This window comes from Oncorhynchus kisutch, linkage group LG9 (assembly GCF_002021735.2).
Source record: "Oncorhynchus kisutch isolate 150728-3 linkage group LG9, Okis_V2, whole genome shotgun sequence".
NCBI classification, from domain to species: domain Eukaryota; kingdom Metazoa; phylum Chordata; class Actinopteri; order Salmoniformes; family Salmonidae; genus Oncorhynchus; species Oncorhynchus kisutch.
The window spans coordinates 22,650,735-22,678,597 of NC_034182.2; the positions used below are offsets into that span (position 1 = coordinate 22,650,735).

Below are 27,863 nucleotides of genomic sequence, written 5' to 3' on the forward strand. Positions count from 1 at the left end.
ATATGGACAGGGGGTACCTGATCCTATATCAGCACTCCTACTCGGAAACAATTGTGAATCCGGCCCCTGGTTCCTCTCAAGGTTTCCCTATGGCGTGTTCGGTATGTTTCTTTACCTTTGTCACACACACACACGCACACACACAGACATTGAAATAACAGTATAAATAGCATAAGAGAAATGACATGACTCACAAAAATAAACCGTCAACCCTTGTTTTCCTTTGTTTGCATTTATTAATGTATCTCTAATGTGTGTGTTTTTTTAAAAATCTGTCCACAAACTCATATTAGTCACTACTATGTTAGGTTAGGTCAGTTTTTCCCTCACTGCAATGGCAGTCATCTACACGAGAGCCCAAACCCAGCACTCCCTTCCACCTCTCCAACAAGACAGTGGCTTTGTTCCAAATGGCACACGATTCCCTATATAGTGCACTACTTTTGACAAGGACCCTATGACCTATGTCAGTCACACACACTGCAACAGTACTCGAACATCTGCACTTCAAAATGCATGTGAAACTAGGAAATTATGGGTCAACAATATAGTTAGGCACCGGTTTAAAAGATTTCTAGCATATTTCAGAGAGATTCCTTGCAAGAAGCAATTTAGGAAATATTTCAGATGAACCCATTGACTGTCTGGGACATTCACATTTTCACATTATGACATATTCTGTGGGTAATTTAAGATCATGATGTAGTTTACATTCACTGGATCGAACATGTTTGTCAGTTGCAGGGCAGTTCATTTAAATGATTGGCGGGTCACTTGTACTATCCTTGGCAAGTCACTTGTCCTATCTGCCAATGGGAGGGAGGAGTGGGCGGGACTAGAGCTTGGGTTTGCGCTCTCTTGTTAAAAACACATCTCTAGTGCTATCTGTACAACATTCAACAAGACATTTTTTTTCTTATGATTTTTCCTCTTCTTCTCCTTAATAATGCCAAAACAATAATAATCATTTTAAAAAGAAGAAGAATAGCGTTACTCCATCTCATCGGGCATCGAATGAACGAACGTACGAACATCACACAAATTGAAAATACAAATCTAAGAATAAAAGGCCTCAATACCAGATAGTACACATCATCACCTTCTAATGGTGCCAGAGAGAGAAAGAGAGAGAGAGAGAGAGGTTACAGAAGAGAGAGAGAGAGAGAGAGGTTATGGAAGAAAGGAAGAGAGAGAGGTTAGGGAAGTTGAGAAAAGAGAGATGTACACATACATTAAAAGGATAGAGAGAATGACAATATAATATCTTGATAATACCATTGAATTATATTATCTTAATTTAACGTGTTTAGTGTCCCCATGGACAGGTTTTGGCACCTAATTCTAAGATTTATCCATTAAACTTTGGCTTTGGTTTGCCACGGGTTAGCTGAAATCAACCTTGTTTCCTACACTGGGGGCTACTAGCGAAGCTAGCAATATTACCTCCAAGTGATATTATGTCTGATGGTAAGAAATTGTTCAAATAAGGCAACAACCCACTTGGCCCCTGCGAAGTTGGAGTGACAGACAAGGAGAGGATAAAATAAGTCAAGAAGAATGAGGTGAATAAATAGGTGATATACTAGGGGAAAGAGAGATGTGGGCTAAGTGCTTTTGGTGAGCTTACAAAATACCAACTCCAGGAAGTGCTTGACACAGAAGGCACGGTGGCATTGACACTACAGGCTATTGTCCCAAAGGGCACCCTATTCCCTAAATAGTTCACTACTTTTGACCAGGGCCCATTGCACTACGTTTGACCACGGCACATAGCACTACGTTTGACCAGGGCACATAGCACTACTTTTGACCAGGGCACATAGAACTACTTTTGACCAGGGCACATAGCACTACTTTTGACCAGGGCACATAGCACTACTTTTGACCAGGGCCTATATGGGAATGGTCCTGGTCAAAAGTAGTGAACCATATAGGGAATAGGGTGTCATTACAGGTGCAACCTAAGTCTTTAAGAAAACACCACTTAGGGAACTGCTAAACTCATATAAGGTGCTCTAATAAGGATAGAAGTAAAACACATAATGCACATAAACCAAAAGTAAGGCTGTGGTTCCAATCCCAAACTCTCGCCTACAACCAATGGGGTTAGGTTCCAATCCCAAACTCTCGCCTACAACTACTGGGGTTAGGTTCCAATCCCAAACTCTCGCCTACAACTAATGGGGTTAGGTTCCAATCCCAAGCTCTCGCCTACAACCAATGGGGTTAGGTTCCAATCCCAAGCTCTCGCCTACAACCAATGGGGTTAGGTTCCAATCCCAAGCTCTCGCCTACAACCAATGGGGTTAGGTTCCAATCCCAAGCTCTCGCCTACAACCAATGGGGTTAGGTTCCAATCCCAAGCTCTCGCCTACAACCAATGGGGTTAGGTTCCAATCCCAAGCTCTCGCTGTCAACCAATGGGGTTAGGTTCCAATCCCAAGCTCTCGCTGTCAACCAATGGGGTTAGGTTCCAATCCCAAGCTCTCGCTGTCAACCAATGGGGTTAGGTTCCAATCCCAAGCTCTCGCTGTCAACCAATGGGGTTAGGTTCCAATCCCAAGCTCTCGCTGTCAACCAATGGGGTTAGGTTCCAATCCCAAGCTCTCGCTGTCAACCAATGGGGTTAGGAGGGCGAGAAGGAAAGACTTATCCAATCAAATAATTTAGTGACGTTTACAATCGTAAGTTGTTTATTTAATTGTTTTTATGATAAAATATTTGCTTGTTCACTGTGTGCAGAACATGCTGTGTGTAGTACTAAACCAATACCGTGGCTATAGTACAAATTGATCAATCAAAATTTGGCAGAGATTAATATTTGGATATATTGTGATTGTAAACTTGAGTCTCATCCAAGCACTTAATAATACAATGATAATATTTTGATTGGATTATAGATTGATTGAATGCTTGATTGATTGATTGATTGGGCGAGTGGATTGGAACTGCAGCTTTACACTCCAACAGAAAGTGACACCTTACATTTTCTTTAAAAAAAAAAGTTTGGTCTATCGATAGTCAAAATAAAAACAACTACTTTGGGAAATTATAAAACTTGCACAGTGCTCTTTATAGACATGACATTCCGACTAGTCTTTTCCTCACAACAACAAGCCTTATAGTTTTTTAAAAATCATTACCTACTGTATATTCATAACCTTCTCTGTAAGCTTCTCTTCTTGAAATGAAAATAAACATAGAAAGTTATTTTTTCCTTTTTCTTATCTTCTTGTCTTTACAAAAGCTACACATATTCTACTGGGATGTATCTATGGGTTTGTTCATGTTTTTAATGCTTACTCTTTTTTCCCGTTCTTCTTCACTTAAAAGAAAGAAAGACAGAAATCTAGTCATCTAAAAGACGGCATACCCCAAGACTACAACAGTTTGCTTTCTTGAGTCCTCCGCTCTTGTGAGGGAACTCACCCTTTTCTCTCATCCATTTTTCCTTCCCCTTGTTTTTCTGTTATTTTCCTCATAAAAGGAATGGAAGGAAAGAGTGTGACACGGTCGTGGAGTCTTGGTCACCTGACCAGACGTGCCAGCTGATTGTGTTCAGGATGCACTGTCCATCTGTCTGTCTGTCCTATGTCCCCCAAAACAGACTTTTGTTTTGTTTCTGTTTGTTTAATGGTCCGTTGGCCACCACGACAATGTAGAAATAACCGTTAGCCCACGTCTGACTCTGAACACGCTGGTATTTCTGCTGTAAATGCTGACCTCTGACCTTTAACCTCCCTTTTCACTTATTGACCTTTCACCTTGACCTCTTTTCATTCGTATGAATATTTCTTAATGTTTCATTTTCATCAACTAAGTGCTTTATAATTTTTTCCACAGAATCCACATAGAGATGCTACCGGTCTCTTGTGAAAAGAGAAAGATCCACACCAGCTGTTTGTTTAACACTACAGATTTCTATTCACAATAGCCTAGAACCAATTTTTTACATATATACTTTAGCTTTATACTGTATTCTTAGATATCATTGTCCTATAAGAGCCCAGAAACAGAGGGCTATACTGTAGAACTCCCTTGACGACATTCCAAACATAGACAGGCACTAAACTGAGGGGAAAACAGGAAATGACAGACTGTTCCCATGGTGACCTCGGAACAGCAATCCGACCAATGAGAGGCAGTGATATCAGGGTCAGGGGTTACCTTATCCCTAATCATTGCCATCTTCCTCTGGTAAAAAGTTGTTCCTGTGGTGTTATTTGTTGTAGACAGCTGGATAGCTTAGTTTGAGTTTACGGCTTGAATGGTTGTGGTTGAACCACGGTTATCGAATCAGTGCTCTTGAACAGACCGTAATATGAAATTGAAATGTCAACGTGACAAGAAGTGGTATCTTATCTAAACGGCAGTTGGAATGAAGTTTGGCTTCTTTTGACACTTGTTCTGCTAAAGTATAACTAATCAACAACGTTACTCATAGAAGTAGTATTATTCTCAAAACATGAAGTATAAGGTCTGATAAAATCATTTTTGTGTTCTCCGGAATGGTAGAATGTTACAGTTTATTTGTTCTCACATAGTAATGTTAAGACTTAACAGCAGCCAGAGGACGATCTCGAGCAAATCATCACAATTAGCCCTCTTGATAGGGGATGGAATGGAAAACAGGAATCTCTGGAATATAGAACTCAAGGCCTCAAAAGTCCTGAAGAGAAAGGATTCACACTGCACTGTCTGTATGTACAAGGGGGGTTGTGGTTGGTTGAGAAAATCAAGAGGACTGCACTGAACTCCCGGGATGTAAATATTAAAAGGCGAGAGAAAAATGTATGATTTTTTTTCCTTAGGAGAGATGATGTTTACACAACCCTCTCAATGGAGGTGCATCTCAGTCCGTGGTCCTTAGTTATACTTGTCAGCGGACTTACCATGTCAATGACCCTGAACTGCTGTATGTAAGAGAACAAGGAAGTGATATAATGACCCCTAACATTTGACCTCTAAACTTCTGCACTGTCTAGTTGAACTCCCTCTCCCCATCTCTCTGCAGGATGATGTTGTTGCCGTTTAGTCTCCCATCACTGTTTCCTCCTCTCGTGTAAGACGGTCAGAGCCGAGGGCAGTTGACATGGAGAGAGACATCCTCATCCCATGCTCTGTAGGGGAATCCCCTGGACTACTGCTCTCCCTTTCCAAATCCTCCTCTTCTCCTTCCTCCTCTTCTTCCTCCTCTTCCCCATCCTCCTCCAGCTTGCCTTCCTGCCCCAGGGCAGCGAGGCCACTCCTTGTGTTCCTGGGTGTGGTGGAGGCCTGGTTAGAAGCCTGCAGGGGGTGGTGGAGGTTGTAGCTGCCCTCTAGGTCCACTTCCTCTGGGGTGAGGCCATTCTCCATCGCTCTTTCCCTCTCCACCCTGGATGAGGCCCATTCCTCGAGGGGGGCCCTATCTTCACTCTCGCTCAGGTACCTAGGATAGGATAGGGACATCAGTCTACTTGCAATGACTGTAATATGTTTTTTCCCCCCCTACTAAACTTAGTTGAATGCACTAACTATAAGTAGCTCTGGGAAAGAACCTCTGCTAAATTATGAATATGTAAATATAAAATGTAAACACGCATCTTACCTCCACAGGGCTAGGGGGTCTGGGTCGGCCCGGGGTTGGGGTGGCCTCTGGGGCCCGTGTTCCCCCAGGGAGCTGGGGTTGTGGGCCCCCCTCTTACGCCTGGACTTGCTAGTGTGGTTGACCTGGAGGTGCATGGCCATCAGCTCGGCTGAGCAGGTACGGAAGGGACAGAACAGGCACTGGTTAAGGGTGACCCCTGCTCCTCCTCCTCCTCCTCCACCACCCCCTCCCGGTACTCCATCCTCCTCCAGACCTCCGAGCCCAGGGGAGGGGCGGCGGGAGAGATCCAGGGGCTGGGACAACAAGCCTCCCTCCGGGGTGCCCCGAGCGGATCCCCCTCCCATCCGCTCCCTCCCGTTAGCTGGCACCATGCGACTGGTGGTGAGTGGTTTGCGACGGGACACTTTGGGCGCCTTTGGCGGGGGCGGGGTGGGGGTGGAGGTAGGGGACTCCCCCGTCCACCCTCCCTCCATCCCCCCCTGGTACAGCGCCCCCATCACCCCGGATAGGTACCGGTACTGGCTCTCCAGATCTGCCTCCCTCAGTCCTCCCATGGCCTTCCCATGGTCCCTGTCTCTCTGCTCGGGAAGGCCCAGAATCCAGGGCTGGTGCTGGTTGTGCCTGGAGGATGCGGTCTCTGCCGGGGTTCTGGCGGCTGAGCCATGGGTGAAGCTCTGGGGCCGGCGCTGTTTGGCCATCCCCTCCCTTCCCTCCCCCCGTGGAGCACCTCCACCACCTCCCAGAGAGGCAGAAGTGAGGCCGGGGGAGGAGGCGGTGGAGGAAGAGGCCCCCATGGCGTTCCTCTGTTCTCTGTGGTGCCTCTGGAGATGGTACTTTAGAGAGCCTGACTGGGTTCCCGCGTAGTCACAGTGGGGACATTTATACGGTCTCTCCCCTGAAAGAGGTACATAAACTAGTTGTGGTTATCAAGGGCATATAATAATAGAGGAATGTCAGTAGATGTTACACTATACTATACTATGCTATGCTATGCTATGCTATGCTATGCTATACTATGCTATACTATGCTATGCTATGCTATGCTATGCTATGCTATGCTATACTATGCTATACTATACATGGAGAGAAACATTTGTATTGTTCTAATTCTGCACAAAATACAAACAATTTAGACAGGACCACTAGACTAAATATGGACCAGCCCATCTGGCATTTGCCTGAACTGCCCTACGCCTAGTCTGTTTCTGACCACAGAGAAAAAAAACAACAACAATTATATGGACCTTGATTCCTGGATTTCTGCTATGGAATAAAAGAGGGGAAACTATAGGGTTCAAGTATTATATGAGATTGTAGTACCATATTACAAACCACAGATGGCAGTATCCCATCACAATCTAAAATCCTGATTGGCTATGATAAGGAGGACATTAGATTAAAAACCCCATCAGCCTCGGAGGTGTTGAGAGTGATTATTGCTAGTAGCAATTTACTTAAGTATAATGATTCACCTAATTAATTACAACAGACAGAGGAGATGGTCATATTTAGGACTCAGAAACACTTGAGAACACATGAATTTAATGGCACATGTAAATGTGGTCAGTGTGCATGTAGTTAAGGTTTAGTGTTCTAGAGTAGATTGTATTGTTAGTGATTATTCGCTGAATTCCAAATGGACCTCTAGCCCCTACTTCCTAGCCACTCTGAGATCTCATTGGACAGGTAGAAGCAATATGGCGACATTTCCATACAGCCGATCAGAAGGTGAGATGAAGCCACACTACATGACCAAAAGTATGTGGACACCTGCTCGTCAAACATCTCATTCCAAAATCATGGGCATTAATATGGAGTTTGTCCACCCTTTGCTGCTATAAAAGCCTCCTCTCTTCTGGGAAAGCTTTACACTAGATGTTGGAATATTGCTGCAGGGACTTGCATCCCTTCAGCCTCAAGGGCATAAGTGAGGTTGGGCACTGACGTTGGGCGATTAGTGCTGGCTCGAAGTCGGTGTTCCAATTCATCCCAAAAGGTGATTGATGAGGTTGAGGTCAGGGCTCTGTGCAGGCCAGTCAAGGTCTTCCACACCAATCTCGACAAAACATTTCTGTATGGACCTTGCTTTGTGCACGGGGGCATTGTCATGTTAAAAAAGGAAAAAGGGCTTTCCCCAAACTGTGGCAAAAAAGTTGGAAACACAGAATAATCTAGATTGTCATGGTATGCTGTAGCGTTAAGATTTCCCCTCACTGGAACTAAGGGGTCTAGCCCAAACCATGAAAAACAGCTCAAGACCATTATTCCTCCTCCACCAAATGTTACAGTTGGCACTATGGTTTTGGGCAGGTAGCGTTCTCCTGGCATCTGCCAAACCCAGATTAGTCCGTCGTACTGCCTGATGGTGAAGCGTGATTCATCACTCCACTGCTCCAAAGTCCAATGGCGGCGAGCTTTACACCACTCCAGCCAATGCTTGGCATTGCGCATGGTGATCTTAGGCTTGTGTGCTGCTGCTTGGCCATGGAAACCCATGTCATGAACAGTTCTTGTGCTGACGTTGCTTCCAGAGGCAGTTTGGAACACGGTAGTGGGACAGACGATTTTTATGTGGTCTGATCTGTGATCTTGCCTACCACGCGGCTGAGCCGTTATTGCTCCTAGATGTTTCCACTTCACAATAACAGCACTTACAGTTGACCGGGCAGCTCTAGCAGGACAGAAATTTGACGAACTGACTTGTTGGAAAGTGGCATCCTATAACGGTGCCACGTTGAAAGTCACTGAGCTCTTCAGGAAGACCCTTCTACTGCCCAATGTTTGTCTATGGAGATTGCATGGCTGTGGGCTCGATTTTATCAATCATCTCAGATCTACAGGAGTGCATTGGCCCTAGGTTGTATAGATACAGAATAAGTGTCACAAGCCCTAGGGTATAGGATTTAGGGGATAGGGGTCGATTTGGGATCCAGCCATTGTTAGGTGTGTTGGGGGTTGGGGGCTAGTGGCAGGCTCACCTGTGTGAACTCTCAGATGCACTTTAAGGTGATGGGACGAGCGGAAAGCTTTACCGCAATAGGGGCAGTCTTTCACCCCTGTGCCTCGCACACGCTCCCTAGAAGTCACGGACGAACCTGAAGATGACCCAGATAGACCGTTCTCTCCTGGAGAGAGAGGAAGGGTTGAGAGAGAGAGAGAGAGAGAGAGAGAGAGGGAGAGGGAGAGGGTGGGTGCGAGGGAGAGAGGGAGAGAGGGAGAGAGAGAGGGAGGGAGAGCCGGAAGAGAGGGAACAAGGGAGGGAGGGTGAGAGAAAGGGTGATGGAGTAGAGACAGAGGGGGGAGGGAGAGAGAGGGGGAAAGAGAAAGAGGGGGGAGAGCAAGAAGGGGAAGACGGGAGGGAGAGAATAAGAAAGTGGTATTGATAGTTAATTGCATTGCTAGACGCTACTCTCACACTCTGCTACTCTCCCACTCTGCTACTCTCCCACTCTGCTACAAGCTTTTTATTTGTGTCCTTATTCTCTCTAATGAAAATGTCAAATAAACGGGAGACATGTTGGGGACGTTTTGGAGAGGTGAAGCCATGTCACTGTACCTTGGAACTGTGACATCACTGAGTGGAACCCTCCTCCGGCTGCTGACTGATGTTGAGGTCCACTTTGAAGTTTGGACTCCTGTCTTCCCTCGCTACTACCTTCTCTCCCACCTCCTCCTCCAACTCCTCCTCGTCCTCCCCCACTCCGACTCGCTCCTCCATCCTCCTCTCCTCCTCCGGGGTAGCGCGGGGGGTGACCGTGGTTCTTATGGGGCCGCTGGACGTGGACGCGGGCGTGCGCCACCACCTGCTGCAGGCTCCGGAACAGCTTCCCACAGTCGGGGCACTCCCATGGGGCTCCGGAGGACGGAGGCTCCTCTCGGGGATCCAGACCTCCAAGGTAGGCCCTGACCTGCTCAGCCTCCCCCACCACGGAGCTCCTGGATGGGGCTCGGTGCAGGTGCTGGGTCCTCTGGTTCTGCCTCTGAGCCTGCTGGGCTTGCTGGGCCTGTTGAGCTGCTACTAGGCTACGGGCTACCAGCTGCCACATGGCTATCTGGTCCCCTCCATCTCCCGCTGCCTCTCCTCCTCCTCCCCCTCCTCCTCCGCTCCCATTCCCCATCTCCGCCACCTGAGCCACGGCCTGCAGCCGTTCCATGCAGCTGGCGCCGCCAACGCCATCGCTGGGCAACCCCAGGTAGCCCAAGATGGCCGATTTACTAGAGACTCCGGCGCCATCCCGCTCAGCCCTTGATCGTCCCCCTCTCCCCCCTCCACCACGAGCCAGCAAGAGACTGGAGTAGAGAGCGTTGAGGCCCTGGCTGGTGACCGAGCCTTTGGGGCCTCTATGTTCAGCCCCGGCCACAGGAGCCACCAGCCCCCCCAGACCTGCCTTCAGGCCCAGCTTGTTGAGGTGCACCTGTAATAGAGGTCATAAAGTCACTTGTATAATAAATGCCCAATGTCTTCAATCGTTTGACACATGCAATTATAGCATAGACTAGGGTTGCAAAGGGTTGGAAAATTTCCGGGTAAATTTCCGGAATTTTCCCAGACATTTTCCATAGGAAGTTAAGCCCGGGAATTTGGGGGATTTTGTTTAAGTTCATCAAAACAGTTAGCTTATAACAGTGAACCTTTTTTTGTGGGATACAGACAATGCAATTCTAGGTCTTGTGGCATATTTTGGTTAAACTATCCCCAATTCAATGGAATCGCAACCCAGTGCACAGTGCATTCTTCCATCACATCCTGCTGATTCTCAAGATCTTGCACACTAATGAGATGCTATTGAGCCCACGCTACTACACTGTCTGAGACAAGAACTACATGCTTTCTGGTAAGTTTTGATTACAATACTGGGCGGGGAGAATATATTTTTTATGATATACATACTTTTTTGTTAACTAGTAAATAGTAGCCTACAGCAAAGTATGTATAATTTCTAACTTGTTAACAATTTCTGCTAGTTAGTTTTTGCTACCATGTGGGTTTTCGCTTGCTTGAGCCTACTAGTGTTAATTCACCTGTTTTGCATACATGTTTAATTTGAAAATATATATCTTACAAAGGAGTTGTTTAATCTAACAGCTTAACTATTTATTTGTACATGGAATTGTATTTTGGTTTTTTTTTTACAAATTTTTTTCTAATCTTTACAGGAAAATGCCACGGGCACTATCTGATGTGTGGAGACATTTCACTGCAGCTTATGTAGAATGAAAAGCTGTGTACATTTGCAAATACTGTGCCAAATCATATGTGAAGAATGCAACAAAGATGTAGAATCATCTGGCCAAGTGCATAAAGTTCCCTCAGCGCTCACAACAAGCAACCCCTGACAAAAGTCCCTCTACTTCTATGAAGGTGAAAATGATGAATCAGACACCTTATCGATAGCAATAGCTCATGGCCCTCCTGAAATTATGACTCAATGGAGGAACGTAGTCAGAGAAATGCTAATGAATGTCTTGCTCGAACTGTGTATGCAACTGGTTCACCTCTGATGCTCACAGGCAATGTGTATTGGAAGAGATTTCTGAATGCTCTTTGCCCAGCATACACCCCTCCAACCAGACATGCTTCACATACTCATTTGCTGGATGCTGAGTTCAACAGCATTCAAGTGAAGGTCAAGCAAATCATAGAGAAAGCAGACAAAATTGCAAACATCTCTGATGGGTGGTCGAATGTTTGTGGGGAAAGGAATAATGAACTACATCATCTCAACCCCTCAACCAGTATTCTACAAGAGCACAGACACAAGGGACAACAGACACACTGGTCTCTACATTGCAGATGAGCTGAAGGCAGTCATCAATGTCCTTGGACCACAGAAGGTATTTGCACTGGTGACAATGTTGTGAACTTGAAGGCTGCTTGTTCTAAAGTGGAGGAGTCCTACCCTCACATCACACCCATTGGCTGTGCTGCTCATACATTGAATCTGCTCCTCAAGGACATCATGGCACTGAAAACAATGGATACACTCTACAACAGAGCCAATGAAATGGTTAGGTATGTGAAGGGTCATCAAGTTATAGCAGCAATCTACCTCACCAAGCAGAGTGAGAAGAATAAGAGCACCACATTGAAGCTGCCCAGCAACACCCGTTGGGTTGGTGTTGTCATCATTGACAGTCTCCTGGAGGGGAAAGAGTCTCTCCAACAAATGTCCATTTCACAGTCTGCTGATATGGACAGCCCCATCAAGAGGATCCTCCTGGATGATATATTTTGGGAGAGTGGTAAGCAGCCTGAAACTCCTGAAAACTTTAGCAGTAGCCATTGCACGGATTGAGGGAGACAATGCCATCCTGTCTGATATTTAGACTCTGCTTGCAGATGTAAGAGAGGAAATCCGTACTGCCCTGCCCACTTCACTGTCGCTCCAAGCAGAGGAAACTGCAGTTCTGAAATGCATAAAAAAGTGTGAAGACCTCTGCCTGAAGCCCACACATGCGGCAACGTACATGTTGGACCCCAAGTATGCTGGCAAGAGCATCCTGTCTGGTGCAGAGATCAACAAGGCTTGTGGTGTCATCACTACTGTGTCTCGCCACCTTGGCCTGGATGAGGGCAAGGTTCTTGGCAGTACACTTCCAAGTAAGGGCTTTGGGATGGAGATGCAATATGGCAGTCGTGCCAACATAGCTCATCAGCCACCTGGTGGAAGGGACTTTGTGGATCTGAGGCTCTTTCCCCTGTTGCCTCCATCATCCTCCAAATCTCACCAACATCAGCCGCCTCAGAGCGCAACTGGTCCTTGTTTGAGAACACACACACCAAAGCACGCAACAGGCTGACCAATACAAGGGTTGAAAGATTGGTGGCCATCCGGGCAAATTTTTGGCTTTTTGAGCCTGACAATGAGCCATCCTCAACAAGGTTGGAAAGTGACAGTGAAGATGAGGCCTCAGAGTCTTATGTTTGAGAGGTGGAGGTCCAGGGAGAAGACATGGAAGCCTGAGAGGAAGACAACCAAAGCTTTAGTTTGTAGACTATCATTTTACAGATGTATGTCGAAAACGTTTTTGGGAGATGCGATGGGTCATTGGGGATCATTCAATATTCCCTTTCTTTTGTTGTTCAGTGAAATCATCTCATGTGAAGAGTCAACTCATTTAATTAAAGTTCAATTCATAACTACATTTGTTTATTTTTTTTCTATTGGAAGGATTCAATCATTTGTAATTATGTCTACTTATGATAAGGTAAAAGGTTTCTGTTTCTGTCTCCATATGATATGGTAAATATATCCAATGCAAAAAAACATCTACATTTAAATGGTAATAAGATTAATTTGCATATATTCCCATTAATTCCCATATATTCCCGTTAATTCCCACGGAAAGTTTCCACCTCTGAATATTCCCCAAAATGAGCAACCCTAACATAGACCCTAGCATAGACACACACACATACCAGTGGAGGCTGCTGAGGGGAGGACGGCTCATAATGATGTCCGGAACGGAGAAAATGGAATGGCATCAAGCACCTGGAAACCATGTGTTTGATGTAATTTGATACCATTCCACTGATTCCCCTGAGGAGTCATTACCCTGAGCCCGTTCTCCCCAATGAAGGTGCCACCAATCTCCTGTGACACACACTAGGTTACCTACCTTCATGTGGTTCTTGAGGAACCAAGGCTCCTTGAAGCCACGGCCGCACACCTGACATTTGTGGTCCAGAGAATCCTTGTGCTTCCTCATGTGGCCCTTCAGGAACCAGGACTGGGTGAAGCGCTGGCCGCACGTCTCACAGCGGAAGGCCGGCAGAGGCGGAGCCCCTGGGGCCAGGGTGGGGGTCGGGTTGGGAGTGGGAACGAGAGTGTCTGGGATGGGTGTGGGGATGACGGCAGTGGTGGTGGTTATGATGGGGGGGTGTCTGGGGGTGTAGGGGGGCAGGGCGGGGAGTTCCACCGGGGGGGAGAGGGACAGGGAGGGGTGGCTGTCGTGGAGGTGTGCGGCCAGGCGTTCTTCCTGGCTGGCAGAGAAGGAGCACAGGGTGCACTTGTACGGGTTGTGGAGGATGCGGACGTGACGAGACAGCTCCGAGGCCGTGCGGAATTTACCCTTGCAGGCGTGGCAGCGGAATGCGGGCGCTGCCGCTGTGGCCAGGGCGGCTTCTTCTAAGATGGCAGGACCCGTGCCACCCAGGCCGCAGGAAGAGGAGTAGGGGGAGGTGAGGGAGAGGGGCACCTCCTCGGTCAGCGGAGGGCTCAGCGGTGTGCTGTCATCCATTAGGAACGGCTGGAGGATCTGGTGATCCATCTGCAGAGCCTCCTCTAGAGCATCCCCATCCCCAGCCTCCCCTCTCAGTCCCTGAGTTAGAGATACAGACAGCAGGGGACTCTGGCGGTGGCTGTGGTGGTTCTGTCCCACGTCATTGTGGTTCTGGTGGGCTTTGAGATGCGCCGTGGACCCCGTCCCAATGATGCTCCCGGTCATGGTGCCGGTGTTGCGGTACAGAGCTGAGGCGCGGCGGTCCCGGTCCAGACTGTGAGCGCGGGCGTGGAGTGACAAGATACTCTGGAAGCGGAATCTCTTCCCACAATCCAGACAGGGGAACTTGAGTCCAGCCGCTCCCCTAGAAACACCCTTCCTCCCGGGCAGAGACCCTAACAAACTCCCCCCATCCTTATGGAAGAGCTGGAGGTCTAGCTCATCACTACAGGTGGCACCCTGCTGCCCGGAAGACAGGGCCAGCTCCAGGGCCCCGAACCCGGGGAGAGGGGCCGATGATGTCGGAGTGACCGGAGGAGAGCTCTCCGAAGAGGGGCTACACACCTCCGGAAGACCCCCCAGGAAGAGAGCCACGGCCGGGGTGGGGGACGGAGGGGCTGACAGCTCCTCTTCATCCTCCTCCTCTTCCTCATTGTGGTGGTTGAGGGGGAAGGATGAGAAGGGGAAGTAGGGGGTGGTGTCTAGGGTGTTCGACAGGGGTTCTGGTGTGTGGGACAGGGCTGAGGGGCTATGGGCTAGGGGCAGGTCCAGGGGGCTGTGTGAAGGGGAAAGGTGGGAGGTAGAGTGAGGAGAGGCCTGGGGACTGTGGTCCAGCGATGGTAGTGTTGGGGGTGACTGGGGCAGCTCACATGAAAGAGCCAACACACATTCAGGAGGAGAATCCATTCTCTGTGTGTGAGAGAGAAAAAGAGATAAAGAGAGATAAAGAGAGATAAAGAGAGAGATAAAATGAGAGAGATAAAGAGAGAGAGATAACGAGAGATAAGGGAATGGATATAGTACAGGAGGAAGACACTTCGGACAATTGAAATGAACCCGTTTATGGTAGGAATATATCCGTATTTCAATGGAAATGTAGTAGTATGAAGGAGTAGTGTGGGGACTCAACACTCTTCTGTGTACTGAGGTCAGAACAGGTCAGTAGGCTATTTGAGGATAAACGTATGATGATGCAGTACTGACCAGTACTGTGTGTATAACTATGCCATGCTTGACTATGTGTACAGTTAGTATGGGGACTCACCAGTCGTGTGTTTACTGCTATTCCATGTTTCAGTTTCTTGGCAGACGGGGGACACACTGCTTTGATGGCCACCTCCTTTAGTCCTCTGGGGAACACATACATTCAATATGTTCAAACATATGTTTAAAAAAGATTTTAAACCAAACATATTGCAACTCACCCTGCTGCATATCCCATTACACCAAAAATAAAATAATGTCCTGCCTGCCTGCGTCTGTCTGCCTGCCTGTCTGTCTGTCTGTCCGCTTGCCTGCCTGCAGGTGTGTGTGCTTCAATGTGTAACAGGTGGTCACCTGTTTGATGTTGCAAGATACATTGTGTACTTAACCATATGTTTGATGTCTGTATATGATATATGTGTGTGTGTGTGTGTGCGCGCGTGTCCATGTGTGTGTGTTGGTACGTGCATGTCCGTACATGTGTGTCAGTGTGTGTGTGAGCTAAGGGCACCACAGGACATGGACTGTCCCAAACAGGATGGGCGCGAGATGTTTTGACTTCCCCACACACCCTTCCTGTGAACACATACAGCAGCAGCTTCATCAGGAATGGACATACACACACACACACATCCGAGCCTAAAGAAACACAACCAACCACTCACACACACAGAACACATACAACCACACAAACAACACACCTGAACTTATTCATGTAATACAAGAACAGACACTAAATATATTTCAGACATGTTTTCCACCCACAACTGTAGTGATAAGAGCCGAGAAAAAACATTACAAACACACGATCATCATCATTATGGCCAAACACTAGTAGCCTACATCTGTGTGTTCATATAGACAGTATGTCTGTGCGTGTTTGTGTGTGTCAGCGCGCCAGAATCACAAAGACATTCTCATGTATCCAGTTGACATTTTAGCTCCGCCATGACTAGCAGGGATATCACACAATATCAATCATATATCCCCTCTCTCGCTCTCTTCCTTCTCCTCCCTCTCTTCCCTCTCTCCTTCTTAATCCACCGTTATTGTTCCTTCTTCCCCCGTCTCTATTTCTTTCTCGCACTCCCTCCCTCCCTGATTCCATACTCCTCCCATCCCCCTCTCTTTCTCTCTCATTCTCTCTCTCTCCCTCCTCCCTCAATTATTCACTCATTTTCTTTCATTCTCTCGCTCCCTCTTTCTTTCTCTCCTGCGTTGGAGCCAGTTGGCACAGTGCCAGGGAATGCTGATATCAGCTGGTAGATTGGGGCCTGCCAACATGGCGAGGAGAGAAAGGAGAAAAAGAAGAGACAGACAGTGAAAGAGAGAGAAATGGGGGGAAAGAGAGAGAGAGGTGGGAGGCAGAAGAGAAAGAGAGAGACAGCGAAATAAACATAACCGAATGAAAAGATCCTATGGTGATGTGATTAGCATTTTCTAATATGAAAAAAAAAGGCTGATTGCGAACTGGGGTTTTGTTGTAGGTAGGTATTCATGGTGGTAGCGAGGCGGTGGACAGTGTGTGTGTGCGGTGTGTGTGTGTTTGTGTGTGTTAGTATCGTCTGATGTGATGGCATTATCATATTAATATCAGCGTCACCACTGCATTGTTCTGCCGTGACAGCGGCCACTGTGCCCAACCAGCCTTGTCATACCAATAAAGCTTCTCCAAATGTGGATAGATGGAGAGAGGAGATAAGGTGCTAGACAAAGGGGAAGGGGGAGAGAGAGAGAGAGAGAGAGAGAGAGAGAGAGTGAGAGAGAGAGAGGTACATGGTGTGATCAACCAACACAAACAAGTAGTACATGTAGATTTCAACACAGCTACAATTCATTTGATTCAGATGACGAACGTGTGCTTGATCAGATTCCCCCAACGGAACTGTAATAAAGCATGCACTAACTGACGCCTACGGCTGATTTAACCAAGACTTGTGAGCGCTTAAAATGACTCTTGTGTTTTCCATTACCATCGCACACACGCTCGCACACACACAAATTCTTTTAGCTGTACATATTGACAGGTGTTTGGGCCATATACTCTATGTGGGAGTTTGTATAGATCATGGCACGTGTTCATGTCACTACGAACGTGTGTAGGTACAGTGTGTGCGGTACGGAGTATGTGTATTTGTACGACTTTAGATCTCAGTGTACAAAGAATGTACAAACGTAACTATATTTGTGGTTTTGAGCAGGACACAGTTCAAGCAAGTCAGTACACGGTGGTTATGATTCTTCATACAGATGAAGGATCTTAATTTGAGCCAAATTGCTACAGCAAGTAAATCATGTGAATTAATATGTGGATTATAATGAATGGACATTTTTTTTGAAGGGGTTTATACATTTTTCATTAGGGCAAATCATGTCTGACATTTTAAAGTAGAGATAACAAACTTTAGAATACTTTTTTTTACCTTGACTATACGACAAGTTTGCATTTCATGCTGTGCAGGAAAATACTTAGGAACAAAAAGAGTGATCAAATTAAGATCGTAGGGTGTGGATCCTAATGTATCAAAGATATTGTGTAAAGGCTAATCATAATGTTAACTGAAGGCAGCTGCTGAGAATCGGGATATCTATGGACAGATGTGTGATGGGGGTCATAGGAGCGCTTTCGTCTAATTTGTTATGGCCCTTAGGTACTCGTTACAGTAGAGTGGTTGACAATGTGTGCTGTATTGCATACATTGCCGTTATGATTCTTCATGCATACAGTTGAAGTGGGAAGTTTACATACACTTAGGTTGGAGTCATTAAAACTCATTTTTCAACCACTCCACAAATTTCTTGTTAACAAACTACAGTTTTGACAAGTCGGTTAGGACATCTACTTTGTGAATGACACAAGCCATTTTACCAAAATTTTTTACAGACAGATGATTTCACTTATAATTTACTGTATCACAATTCCAGTGAGTCAGAAGTTTACATACACTAAGTTGACTGTGCCTTTAAACAGCTCAGAAAATTCCAGAAATTTATGTCATTGCTTTAGAAGCTTCTGATAGGCTAATTGACATCATTTGAATCAATTGGAGGTGTACTTGTCGACGTATTTCAAGGCCTACCTTCAAACTCAGTGCCTCATTGCTTGACATCATGGGAAAATCAAAAGAAATCAGCCAAGACCTCAGAAAAAAAATTGTAGACCTCCACAAGTCTGGTTCATCCTTGGGAGCAATTTCCAAACGCCTGAAAGTACCACGTTCATCTGTACAAACAATAGTACGCAAGTATAAACACCATGGGATGACACAGCCATCATACGACTCAGGAAGGAGACGTGTTCTGTCTCCTAAAAATGAAAGTACTTTGGTGCGAAAAGTGCAAATCAATCCCAGAACAAGAGCAAAGGACCTTGTGAATATGCTGGAGGAAACAGGTACAAAAGTATCTATATCCACAGTAAAACAAGGCCTATATCGACATAACCTGAAAGCCACTCAGCAAGGAAAAAGCCACTGCTCCAAAACCCCCATAAAAAAGCCAGACTACGGTTTGCAACTGCACATGGGGACAAAGATCGTACTTTTTGGAGAAATGTCGTCTGGTCTGATGAAACAAAAATAGAACTGTTTGGCCATAATGACCATCTTATGTTTGGAGGAAAAAGGGGGAGGCTTGCAAGCCGAAGAACACCATCCCAACCGTGAAGCATGGGGATTGCAGAATCATGTTGTGGGGGTGCTTTGCTGCAGGAGGGATTAGTGCACTTCACAAAATAGATGGCATCATGAGGAACGAAAATTATGTGGATATATTGAAGCAACATCTCAAGACATCAGTCAAGAAATTAAAGCTTGGTCGCAAATGGGTCTTCCAAATGGAAAATGACCCCAAGCATACTTCCAAAGTTGTGGCAAAATGGCTTAAGGACAACAAAGTCAAGGTATTGGAGTGGCCATCACAAAGCCCTGACCTCAACCCTATAGAAAATGTGTGGGCAGAACTGAAAAAGCGTGTGTGAGCAAGAAGGCCTATAAACCTGACTCAGTTACAACCAGCTTTGTCAGGAGGAATGGGCCAAAATTCACCCAACTTATTGTGGGAAACTTGTGGAAGGCTACCCGAAACGTTTGACCCAAGTTAAACAATTTAAAGGCAATGCTACCAAATACTAATTGAGTGTATGTAAACTTCTGATCCACTGGGAATGTGATGAAAGAAATAAAAGTTGAAATAAATAATTCTCTCTACTATTATTCTGACATTTCACATTCTTAAAATAAAGTGGTGATCCTAACTGACCTAAGACAGGGCATTTTTACTCTGATTCAATGTCAGGAATTGTGTAAAACTGAGTTTAAATGTACCTGGCTAAGGTGTATGTAGACTTCCGACTTCAACTGTATGTAGGATCTGGGGGTGTTTCCTTAAGTGTGTGAGTTTGTGTACCTGTTTTTGTAACTGTTTTTGTCAGTGTGTGCGTGTCTACAGTTTATGTGTCTTGTTATTAGTGTGTGTGCTGCAAATACTGTACGCATGTGAAGGCCAGTGTGTTCAAATGTGTGTGTGTGTGATCGAGCCTATGTGTGTTTATGTGGGTGTTAGTGCGTTTGTGTGTCTGATGGCTTATGTGTGTGTTTAAGTGTGTGTATGTGTGAGTGAGGGCCTGTGTGAGGGAAAGTGTGTGTGTGTTTTTCTCTCTCTGTGTGGTACAGTAACTCAGGGCCTGCTGTAGTTTTTATCGCCGTGGTCACGCGGCAAAACTTCCCCACAGACGGGATTCATTTCCGGGCTTTCACCTTTCCCTGAACCCCCTCTCTCTTCTTTCCCTCCCTCGCTCCCCTCACTTTATCTGGCTTGCACTTTTTCATTACCGCTCTTTTTTTTGTTCTTTGGCTTCTCTGAATGGAGGGTGGATTGTCTGACTTCTCTCACTCGCTGTGTCCTGATTCTTGACCTTTGGCCTCACTTCACCGCTTTTTTTCCTCCTCTCTCTGTTTTTCCTTCAGCTGGCAATGTTTAGTTGGGCACACCGTTGCTAAACTTTATGCAATAGAAGAAAACGTTTCTGTCTACTGGACACGACCCCGTTCTTGCCTCCTCTCCTCTTTATAGTTATCATCCAGATGAAGAGAAGTATGTGAAGAGGCATAAGACTATGCAGAATTAATATGTAGGCTATGAAGGTGAACTGGAAGTGTAATGCATTAACCCGATTTTTATGCAACCGTGCATTAAAGAGGTCAGATCGTCTTAGCAGACGCATTCCATGGATGAGTCCCTCAATCAAACTTCCAAATATGTAGATCCCAACTCTATAAGGACATAACACTTTATAAAACTAGAGCAATTAGGCCAATCTAAGCTCCAACGTGTCCTCATTACGACTTCTATGTGTAACAAGTGTTACACCTTCTGTAACATTTGTGTGAGTGACTTTTAGCTACATCAACTGGTAGTTTGAGCCCTACTGGTCTGGACCAGACAGATTCCATAACATCATGAATATTGATGTTGGCTAGGAGACTGAGTGGTCAAGCAGCAAGCTGACCCCTAGCTTACAGCCCCTAGCTAACAGTAAGTTATGATCCTTATAACGGTCAACATACACTGACTCAGTTTTACCTCATTTCTATCAGCATTTTAAATGTGCAACCAGAGGGAGAAAAAAATTGTAGACCACCTTTACTCCACACACAGAGACGTGTACAAAGCTCTCCCTCACCCTCCATTTGACAAATCTGACCATAATTCTATCTTCCTGATTCCTGCTCACAAACAAAAAATTAGAGCAGGAAGCTCCAGTTACTTGGTCTATAAAAAAGTGGTCAGATGAAGCAGATGCTAAACAACAGGACTGTTTCGCTAGCACAGACTGGAATATGTTCTGGGATTCTTCTGAAGGCATTGAGGGGTGCACCACATCAGTGACTGGCTTCATCAATAAGTGCATCGAGGATGTTGTCCCCCACTGTGACTGCACGTACATACCCCAACAAGAAGCCATGGATTACAGGCAACATTCGCACTGAGCTAAAGGGTAGAGCTGCCGCTCTCTACGGGACTCTAACCCGGAAGCTTATTAGAAATCCCGCTATGCTCGACGAACCATCAAACAGGCAAAGCGTCAATACAGGACTAAGATCGAATCGTACTACATCGGCTCCGACACGTCTCGGATGTGGCAGAATCTGCAAACTATTACAGACTACAAAGGGAAGCACAGCCGAGAGCTACCCAGTGACACAAGCATACCAGACTTTCTGAATAACTTCTATGTTTGCTTTGAGGCAAGCAACACTGCAACATGCATGAGAGCATCAGCTGTTCCGGACGATGTGTGATTACACTCTCTGCAGCCAATGTGAGTAAGACCTTAAAACAGGTCAACATTTACAAGGCCACAGGACCAGACAGATTACCAGGACGTGTACTCCGAGCATGCGCTGACCAGCTAGCAAGTGCCTTCACTGACATTTTCAACCTCTCCCTGTCTGAGTCTGTAATACTAACATGTTTCAAGCAGACCACCATAGTCCCTGTGCCCAAGAACACTACGGTAACCTGCCTAAATGACTACCGACCCGTAGCACTCACGTCTGTAGCCATGAAATGCTTTGAAAGGCTGGTCATGGCTCACACCAACACCATTATCCCAGAAACAGTAGACCCACTCCAATTTGCATACATCTCCAACAGATCCACAGATGATGCAATCTCTATTGCACTCCACACTGCCCTTTCACACCTGGACAAAAGGAACACCTATGTGAGAACGCTATTCATTGACTACAGATCAGCGTTCAACACCATAGTGCCCTCAAAGCTCATCACTAAGCTAAAGACCCCGGGACTAAACACCTCCCTCTGCAATTGGATCCTGGACTTCTTGACGGGCCGCCCCCAGGTGGTAAGGGTAGGTAACAACACATCCGCCACTGATCCTCAACACGGGGGCACCTCAAGGGGTGCGTGCTCAGTCCCCCCCTGTACTCCCTATTCACTCATGGCCAGGCACGACTCCAACACCATCGTTAAGTTTGCTGATGACACAACAGTGGTAGGCCTGATCACCGACACGATGGGAGGATGTCAGAGACCTGACCGTGTGGTGCAAGGACAATAACCTTCCTCAAGGTGACCAAGACAAAGGAGATGATTGTGGACTACAGGAAAAGGAGGACTGAGCATGCACCCATTCTCATCGACGGAGCTGTTGTGGAGCAGGTTGAGAGCTTCAAGTTCCTTGACGTCCACATCACCAACAAACTAACATGGTCCAAGCACACCAAGACAGTCGTTAAGAGGGCACGACAAAACCTATTCCCCCCCAAGAGACTGAAAAGATTTGGTATGGGTCCTCAGATCCTCATAAGGTTTTATAGCAGCACCACTGAGAGCATCCTGATGGGTTGCATCACCACCTGGTATGGCCTCCGACCGCAAGGCACTACAGAGGGTAGTGCGTAAGGCCCAGTACATCACCGGGGCCAAGCTTCCTGCCATCCAAGACCCCTATACCAGGCGGTGTCAGAGGAAGGTCCTAAAAATTGTCAAAGACTCCAACCACCCTAGTCATAGAGTATTCTCTCTGCTACCGCACTGTACTGGAGCGCCAAGTCTAGGTCTAAGAGGCTTCTAAATAGCTTCTACCCCCAAGCCATAAGACTCCTGAACAGCTAATCAAATGGCTACCCAGACTTCTCCCCCCCCCCCCCCGGAACCCTCTGTTATTATTTATGCGTAGTCACTGTAATAACTCTACCCACATGTACATATTACCTCAATTACCTCAACACCGGGGCCCCCGCACATTGACTCTATGCCGGTTCCCCTTGTATATATCCCCGCTATTGTTATTTACTGCTGCTATTTAATCATTTATTGTTCTTATCTCTTACTTTTCTTATTTTCTTAAAACTGCATTGTTGTTTAAGGGCTTGTAAGTAAGCATTTCACTGTAAGGTGAAACGCTACACCTGCAGTATTCGGCGTATGTGACAAATGAAATGTAATTTGACTTATAGTGTGAGTCCCAAATGGTACCCTAATCCCTATTTAACGCACTACTTAAAGTAGTGCTCCATATAGGGGAAAGGGTGCCATTCGGGATGCATCCATAGTATACTTAAGCAATAAGGCACGAGAGGGTGTGGTATATTGGCCATATACCACAAACCCCCAAGGTGCCTTATTGCTATTATAAACTGGTTACTAACGTAATTAGAGCAGTAAAAACAAATGTTTGTCATACCCGTGGTATACGGTCTGATATATCATGGCTGTCAGCCAATCAGCATTCAGGGCTCAAACCACCCAGTTTATAATTGGCCTCATCACACTAACTCTAAAGTTATGTGATACAGCCTTTGCTTTCACCTATCTAATCTTGTTGGATCAGAGGTTACCGGTCTGATTACCTTAATTACAGTATAATGACAATATAAGTACACATTGTTATATACGACTATCTGCAATATGTTAATTCAACCATTAAAGGTCTAACTCTAAGAGGAGTACTTGCCCTAGTAAGGTTTCTCTGTATGCTACAACAGCATTGGATGTTTTGAGAGCTGAAAATGTGAATGGGATATGCTACTCTAAACTTGCTGAAGGGCTAGGAGTTGATTGCTTGTACAGGTCTACTAGTATGGGTTTATGCTACGCTGCAGAAACATTTTCGAAACGAACTCAGGCAGAGAAGCAGTCTTTACATGTCACCATGCACCCTCACTGAGCAGGCCGAGCAGGTGTCTGTCTTTCTGTCTGTCTGTCTGTCTGTCTGTCTGTCTGTCTGTCTGTCTGTCTGTCTGTCTGTCTGTCTGTCTGTCTGTCTGTCTGTCTGTCTGTCTGTCTGTCTGTCTGTCTGTCTGTCTGTCTATCTATCTATCTATCTATCTGTCTATCTATCTATCTATCCCACAGAGCCTTAATGACCCAATTAAATCAATCAGTGGCTTGATTGGAATACTCCTTGAGTGTGTGTGAAAGAGAGAAAGAGAGAGAGAGAGAGAGAGAGAGAGAGAGAGCACCTGGATGTTGCATCCCTCAAGTGTTGTTCTGAGGAGGTAGGGTACAAGACAGTAAGAGACAGGAAACATAAATGATGAATTCTTCCCACTGAATCCAAGCCCAACGCTCTATCTTGATTTTTAACAGCATCTAAAGATGACACACTCTGTCCCTCAAATGATGGCACTTATTGAAAAGTGTTAAAATATTAAATAATAAGATACCTTTTAGGGAGCTAGAGTGTATCTAGTTAAAGTTGGACTGTTTGCTTCAGGTGGGAAATCCCAAACTAGACTGCAAGCTGAAAATGTCAAAAAACGAAAAGGAAGGCTGTACACTTATCACATTACATTGATTTCCTGTGGACACATCTAAAGTGTTGAATCAAACTATGGTATGTAGTAGGCCTATGAAAACTGGACATTTAAACATGTCTAAAACATGTTCTGTCGCTATGGGGTTTGAAACACAGCGACGGGAGTCTCGCTCTTCTCCGGTCACCACAGATGACACGTCTGCCTGTTATCTGGAGAGGAATTTCCTGCTCTCCCTTATGATGTGCGTCAATAACGTGCAACCATTTTCAGTCGCTCTTTCCCCTGCCTTCTCTCTCGCGGCCATCTCAATTAAACAGCCACATTAATGAAATAAATAACTATCAACAAACAATGCGCGGACGCCTAGTCTACATAACGTCCAAAAAACGAGATTAGATTAGTCATTTTCGCAGCTGCTCTTTAGCTGTTAAAATATGATTAAATCCCCTAAGTGAACATAGTAACACGATTGTTTAATCTCAAACCGTTGACGAGTCACGGTCGTTGCCTACTCTCTGTGTGTCATGTATATCGCTCCCCCATGCTCCATCCATTTTGTTCCTAAATTTTCTATAACAAAAGACTGAAAGGGAGGGGAAAAGACATGAGTGTTGCGGGGAGAAATCGGAGGACGAGAAAAGTGCCATCATGGATTTCATCTTGAATTTCGCTGCCAACCTCCCCATCCATCCCCCTCAAACTAAATCAAACATGATCACATTTTATCCAGCACACGCAGGCTACAGAAAACAACCCTATAACTTATATCAACCGCCGGGAAACAACTTGTATTTTCAGAATGAGATGTTGCACGCAACACACTTGCTACTTTCTTGCGAAATCACTGTAGCCCAAAGGAGAGAGGTAGCCTATGGCTACAGTGAAGCTTGCACTCGTAAGAGGTGACGCTAGGACAAGTTTACCGGTTGTAATAGTAGTAGCCTTGTAATAGTCGTAGTAAATATAGTAGTAGCATAGTGGGAGGACTATGGTTTTAAAAACCGTTGGATAGGCCTACAGCTGGATAGGTGTAGCCTGGACGAATAGACTAGGCTACCTATTTAGGCTACATCTGGTTAAATTGGTCATCTTAAAAACAATGTGCCGTACGTAATGCGTCTCCAACAAAATAATTATCCTGGTTTATCGTCTCTACCTAGAATGTTCTTGCGTTGCAGCTTTGTAAATCACACTCGAACATGTAGTTAACCCAAAAATAAAACGGAAATCAAAGAACATAGCGATTGATCAAATTTGCAACTTATTTTTGTCAAAAGCTACGATATATGTTTTAATGTTGTGAATTAAACCCGATGTGTAGGCCTATGCATGGATGAATGCAATTGCCATATCTTCTGCAGTAGCCAATGATTGTATTCCTTAGGCTATAGCAATACATTTAATACAGAACTTTGTGTTAGTTTATAGGTTAGCCTACTTGTGCGTTCACTTTAGTTGACTTTTAGTGCACTTCAAATAGCATAACGTAATTCAATTTACAATTTACAAACAATTTTTACGGCGTAGGCATACGTTATCCGACAATTCAAGTAGTACATTTTAGGCCCCAAGTTATAAGTGAAACTAATCCATCATGATATAGAATCCGTTCTCACTTTTGTCATGTCACCGTATAGGGCTAACGCATGCAGACGGTCGGCCACGCGCGCACATACAACACCGGCTTCATACATGACACACAGAAAAGTGCCGAAGAGTGCATGGGAACATACATGCAGCACACACACACGCCACACACTATAGTGCAACCCGCCAATCACTCTCAACAATCCACTCACAATACAAACACATTTCGTTGGACGGTGTATACCATGTGTATCCCGTAGCCTACATACCGACTAATACAACTTGAAACATAAAAACTGTAATGTGTGGAGAAAAAAAAATGTTTTTAAAAGGCGAGATAAAATGGAGCTACAATGCGCTTCAATCACTGCAACTATAGGGTGATTACACGGATTTGCAAAAAGAAAAAGTCGTCGTCAGATATTTGTTGTTCATGGAGACAACAACAAACGCGACAAATACAACAATTTTGGAGAGGTTTTACTATAGTGCTACACAACCGCAGTTCCATACCACCCTATATAAAAGTGCACATGTAAACGTATGGATAGTATATATTGTAAATTAACTAGATATTTATGATGAAAGTAAGACTCTATGTACTTACGGGAGAGGCGGCGGGCGGATTAATGACAGGACACGTCATGATTACGTTTCACTTGAATTAAATACATTACGAGTTGGGGAAAAAATGGAAATCAGGGGTTGTTGTATACAAGCATACGCCGTTTTCCCCCTCCCTTAGCTCACCCTGTTCTCCTCCTCCCTTTCGCTCTCTCGCACACATTTTTTCAAACATCCATTTATTGTGCAGTAGTGAGTAAGTGAGTGAATAAAAGAGAGAGAGAGAGAGAGAGGAGAGTGGGAGGGCGAGTGATGTAGGTTGCAAATGTAATTATAATCTCACGAGCACCATTTTAGAACACTGACACACGGGGCAGACTGCCCGGTTCAGTTGCAGCCCAAAAATAACGACACTATATAACCTACTATCAGGTGGCCTCTACTCTATAGCATAGATATAAACCTACAAAAGTTTGCAGATGTCTTATCGAAGTGCGTACAAGTTAAAAAATAATTGACGTCAGGTATCTGAATGTTGTTTTGATAGATATCCGGAAGCCTATGGTTTTAAAGTTGGAAAAATTGAAGAGAGATTGATAGGCTGTTGTTATCACTGTTTTATAACTGTTTCGGTTTACTCACTGGATCAGTGACTAAAAAGTGACTTTTCACTGTTGAAACAAAAATTCATCTTTTTCATCATGATTCGAATCGGAAGTTTCAATTTGAACTCGGATATTTCTGATTCATCCTCCTCTTCTAAATCAGATATTTGAATACCCAAGCACAGCACGCGGTAAAAGTAACTTCACCCCACGTGGGCCCGCGCTCGTGGTGGCGCAGGTGCATTGCCTTTAACCGGCCCACGCGCCCCTCCACCAATTTACTGTACTCGCGCGAGGTACTGACTTCAGCATCTGGCTGACATTTATTTGTATTTTTATGTATTAGGCCTATCAATAAGGACAGGCACTGGCGTCTATTCTATACAAATTTGTAAGAACTGTAAGAACTATTGTAAAAAAAATAAAAAATAAAAAAACAGGAGTCAAGATGATGTTAAGTGGTGAGGTAGAGCTTTTATCCCTCATCGCCCCTTACGCGCGCGCGCGTGCGCACGCACACACACACACACACACAGCCGAGTATTTTCATTCATATTTCCTTCACCTGATGTCCCTTGTAGGCCTAGTGGCCTACTACTATAAATAGCATCCTGACCATTATATTTCTCCTGCTCTTATCACCAGCCCTCATATATTCTCACAGACCTGTCGAATATAATACATGATTTTATTTAATAACACTTTAAAACATGCTCTTTGTATTTAAATATGAGTTGTTCATTATACAATAATAGACATTTACATTTTGGTCATTTTTAGAAGACACTCAGTGCATTACAGTCAGTG

The 27,863-nt window shown here is 45.3% G+C and overlaps 1 protein-coding gene across 2 annotated transcripts; it reads right to left on the reverse strand.

The window, feature by feature from the left end:
• Window positions 1-213: 213 nt before the first annotated feature.
• On the reverse strand, window positions 214-26,667 carry LOC109896353 (zinc finger protein 219). 2 transcript variants are annotated; one of them, XM_031832153.1, is made up of 7 exons: window positions 26,495-26,667; window positions 15,075-15,159; window positions 13,208-14,719; window positions 9,144-10,002; window positions 8,566-8,712; window positions 5,588-6,482; window positions 214-5,428 (listed from the first exon to the last, which is right to left on the reverse strand). In XM_031832153.1, the coding sequence occupies exons 3-7, from the start codon at window positions 14,714-14,716 to the stop codon at window positions 5,032-5,034; spliced, it is 3,807 nt and encodes a 1,268-aa protein (XP_031688013.1). In that variant the 5' UTR covers window positions 14,717-14,719; window positions 15,075-15,159; window positions 26,495-26,667; the 3' UTR covers window positions 214-5,031. The 2 variants fall into 2 exon arrangements, with proteins under 2 accessions (XP_031688013.1, XP_031688014.1); XM_031832154.1 differs by lacking the exon at window positions 8,566-8,712.
• Window positions 26,668-27,863: the final 1,196 nt, after the last annotated feature.

Bases quoted from the DNA above. Each gene is read 5' to 3' on its own strand.
- LOC109896353 (XM_031832153.1), bottom strand. From the start codon at position 14,716: ATGGATTCTCCTCCTGAATGTGTGTTGGCTCTTTCATGTGAGCTGCCC. The intron at 6,483-8,565 runs GTGAGCCTGCCA...TACCTCTTTCAG, and splicing joins GCATCTGAGAGTTCACACAG to GGGAGAGACCGTATAAATGT. The intron at 5,429-5,587 runs GTAAGATGCGTG...ATCCTATCCTAG, and splicing joins GACCCCCTAGCCCTGTGGAG to GTACCTGAGCGAGAGTGAAG.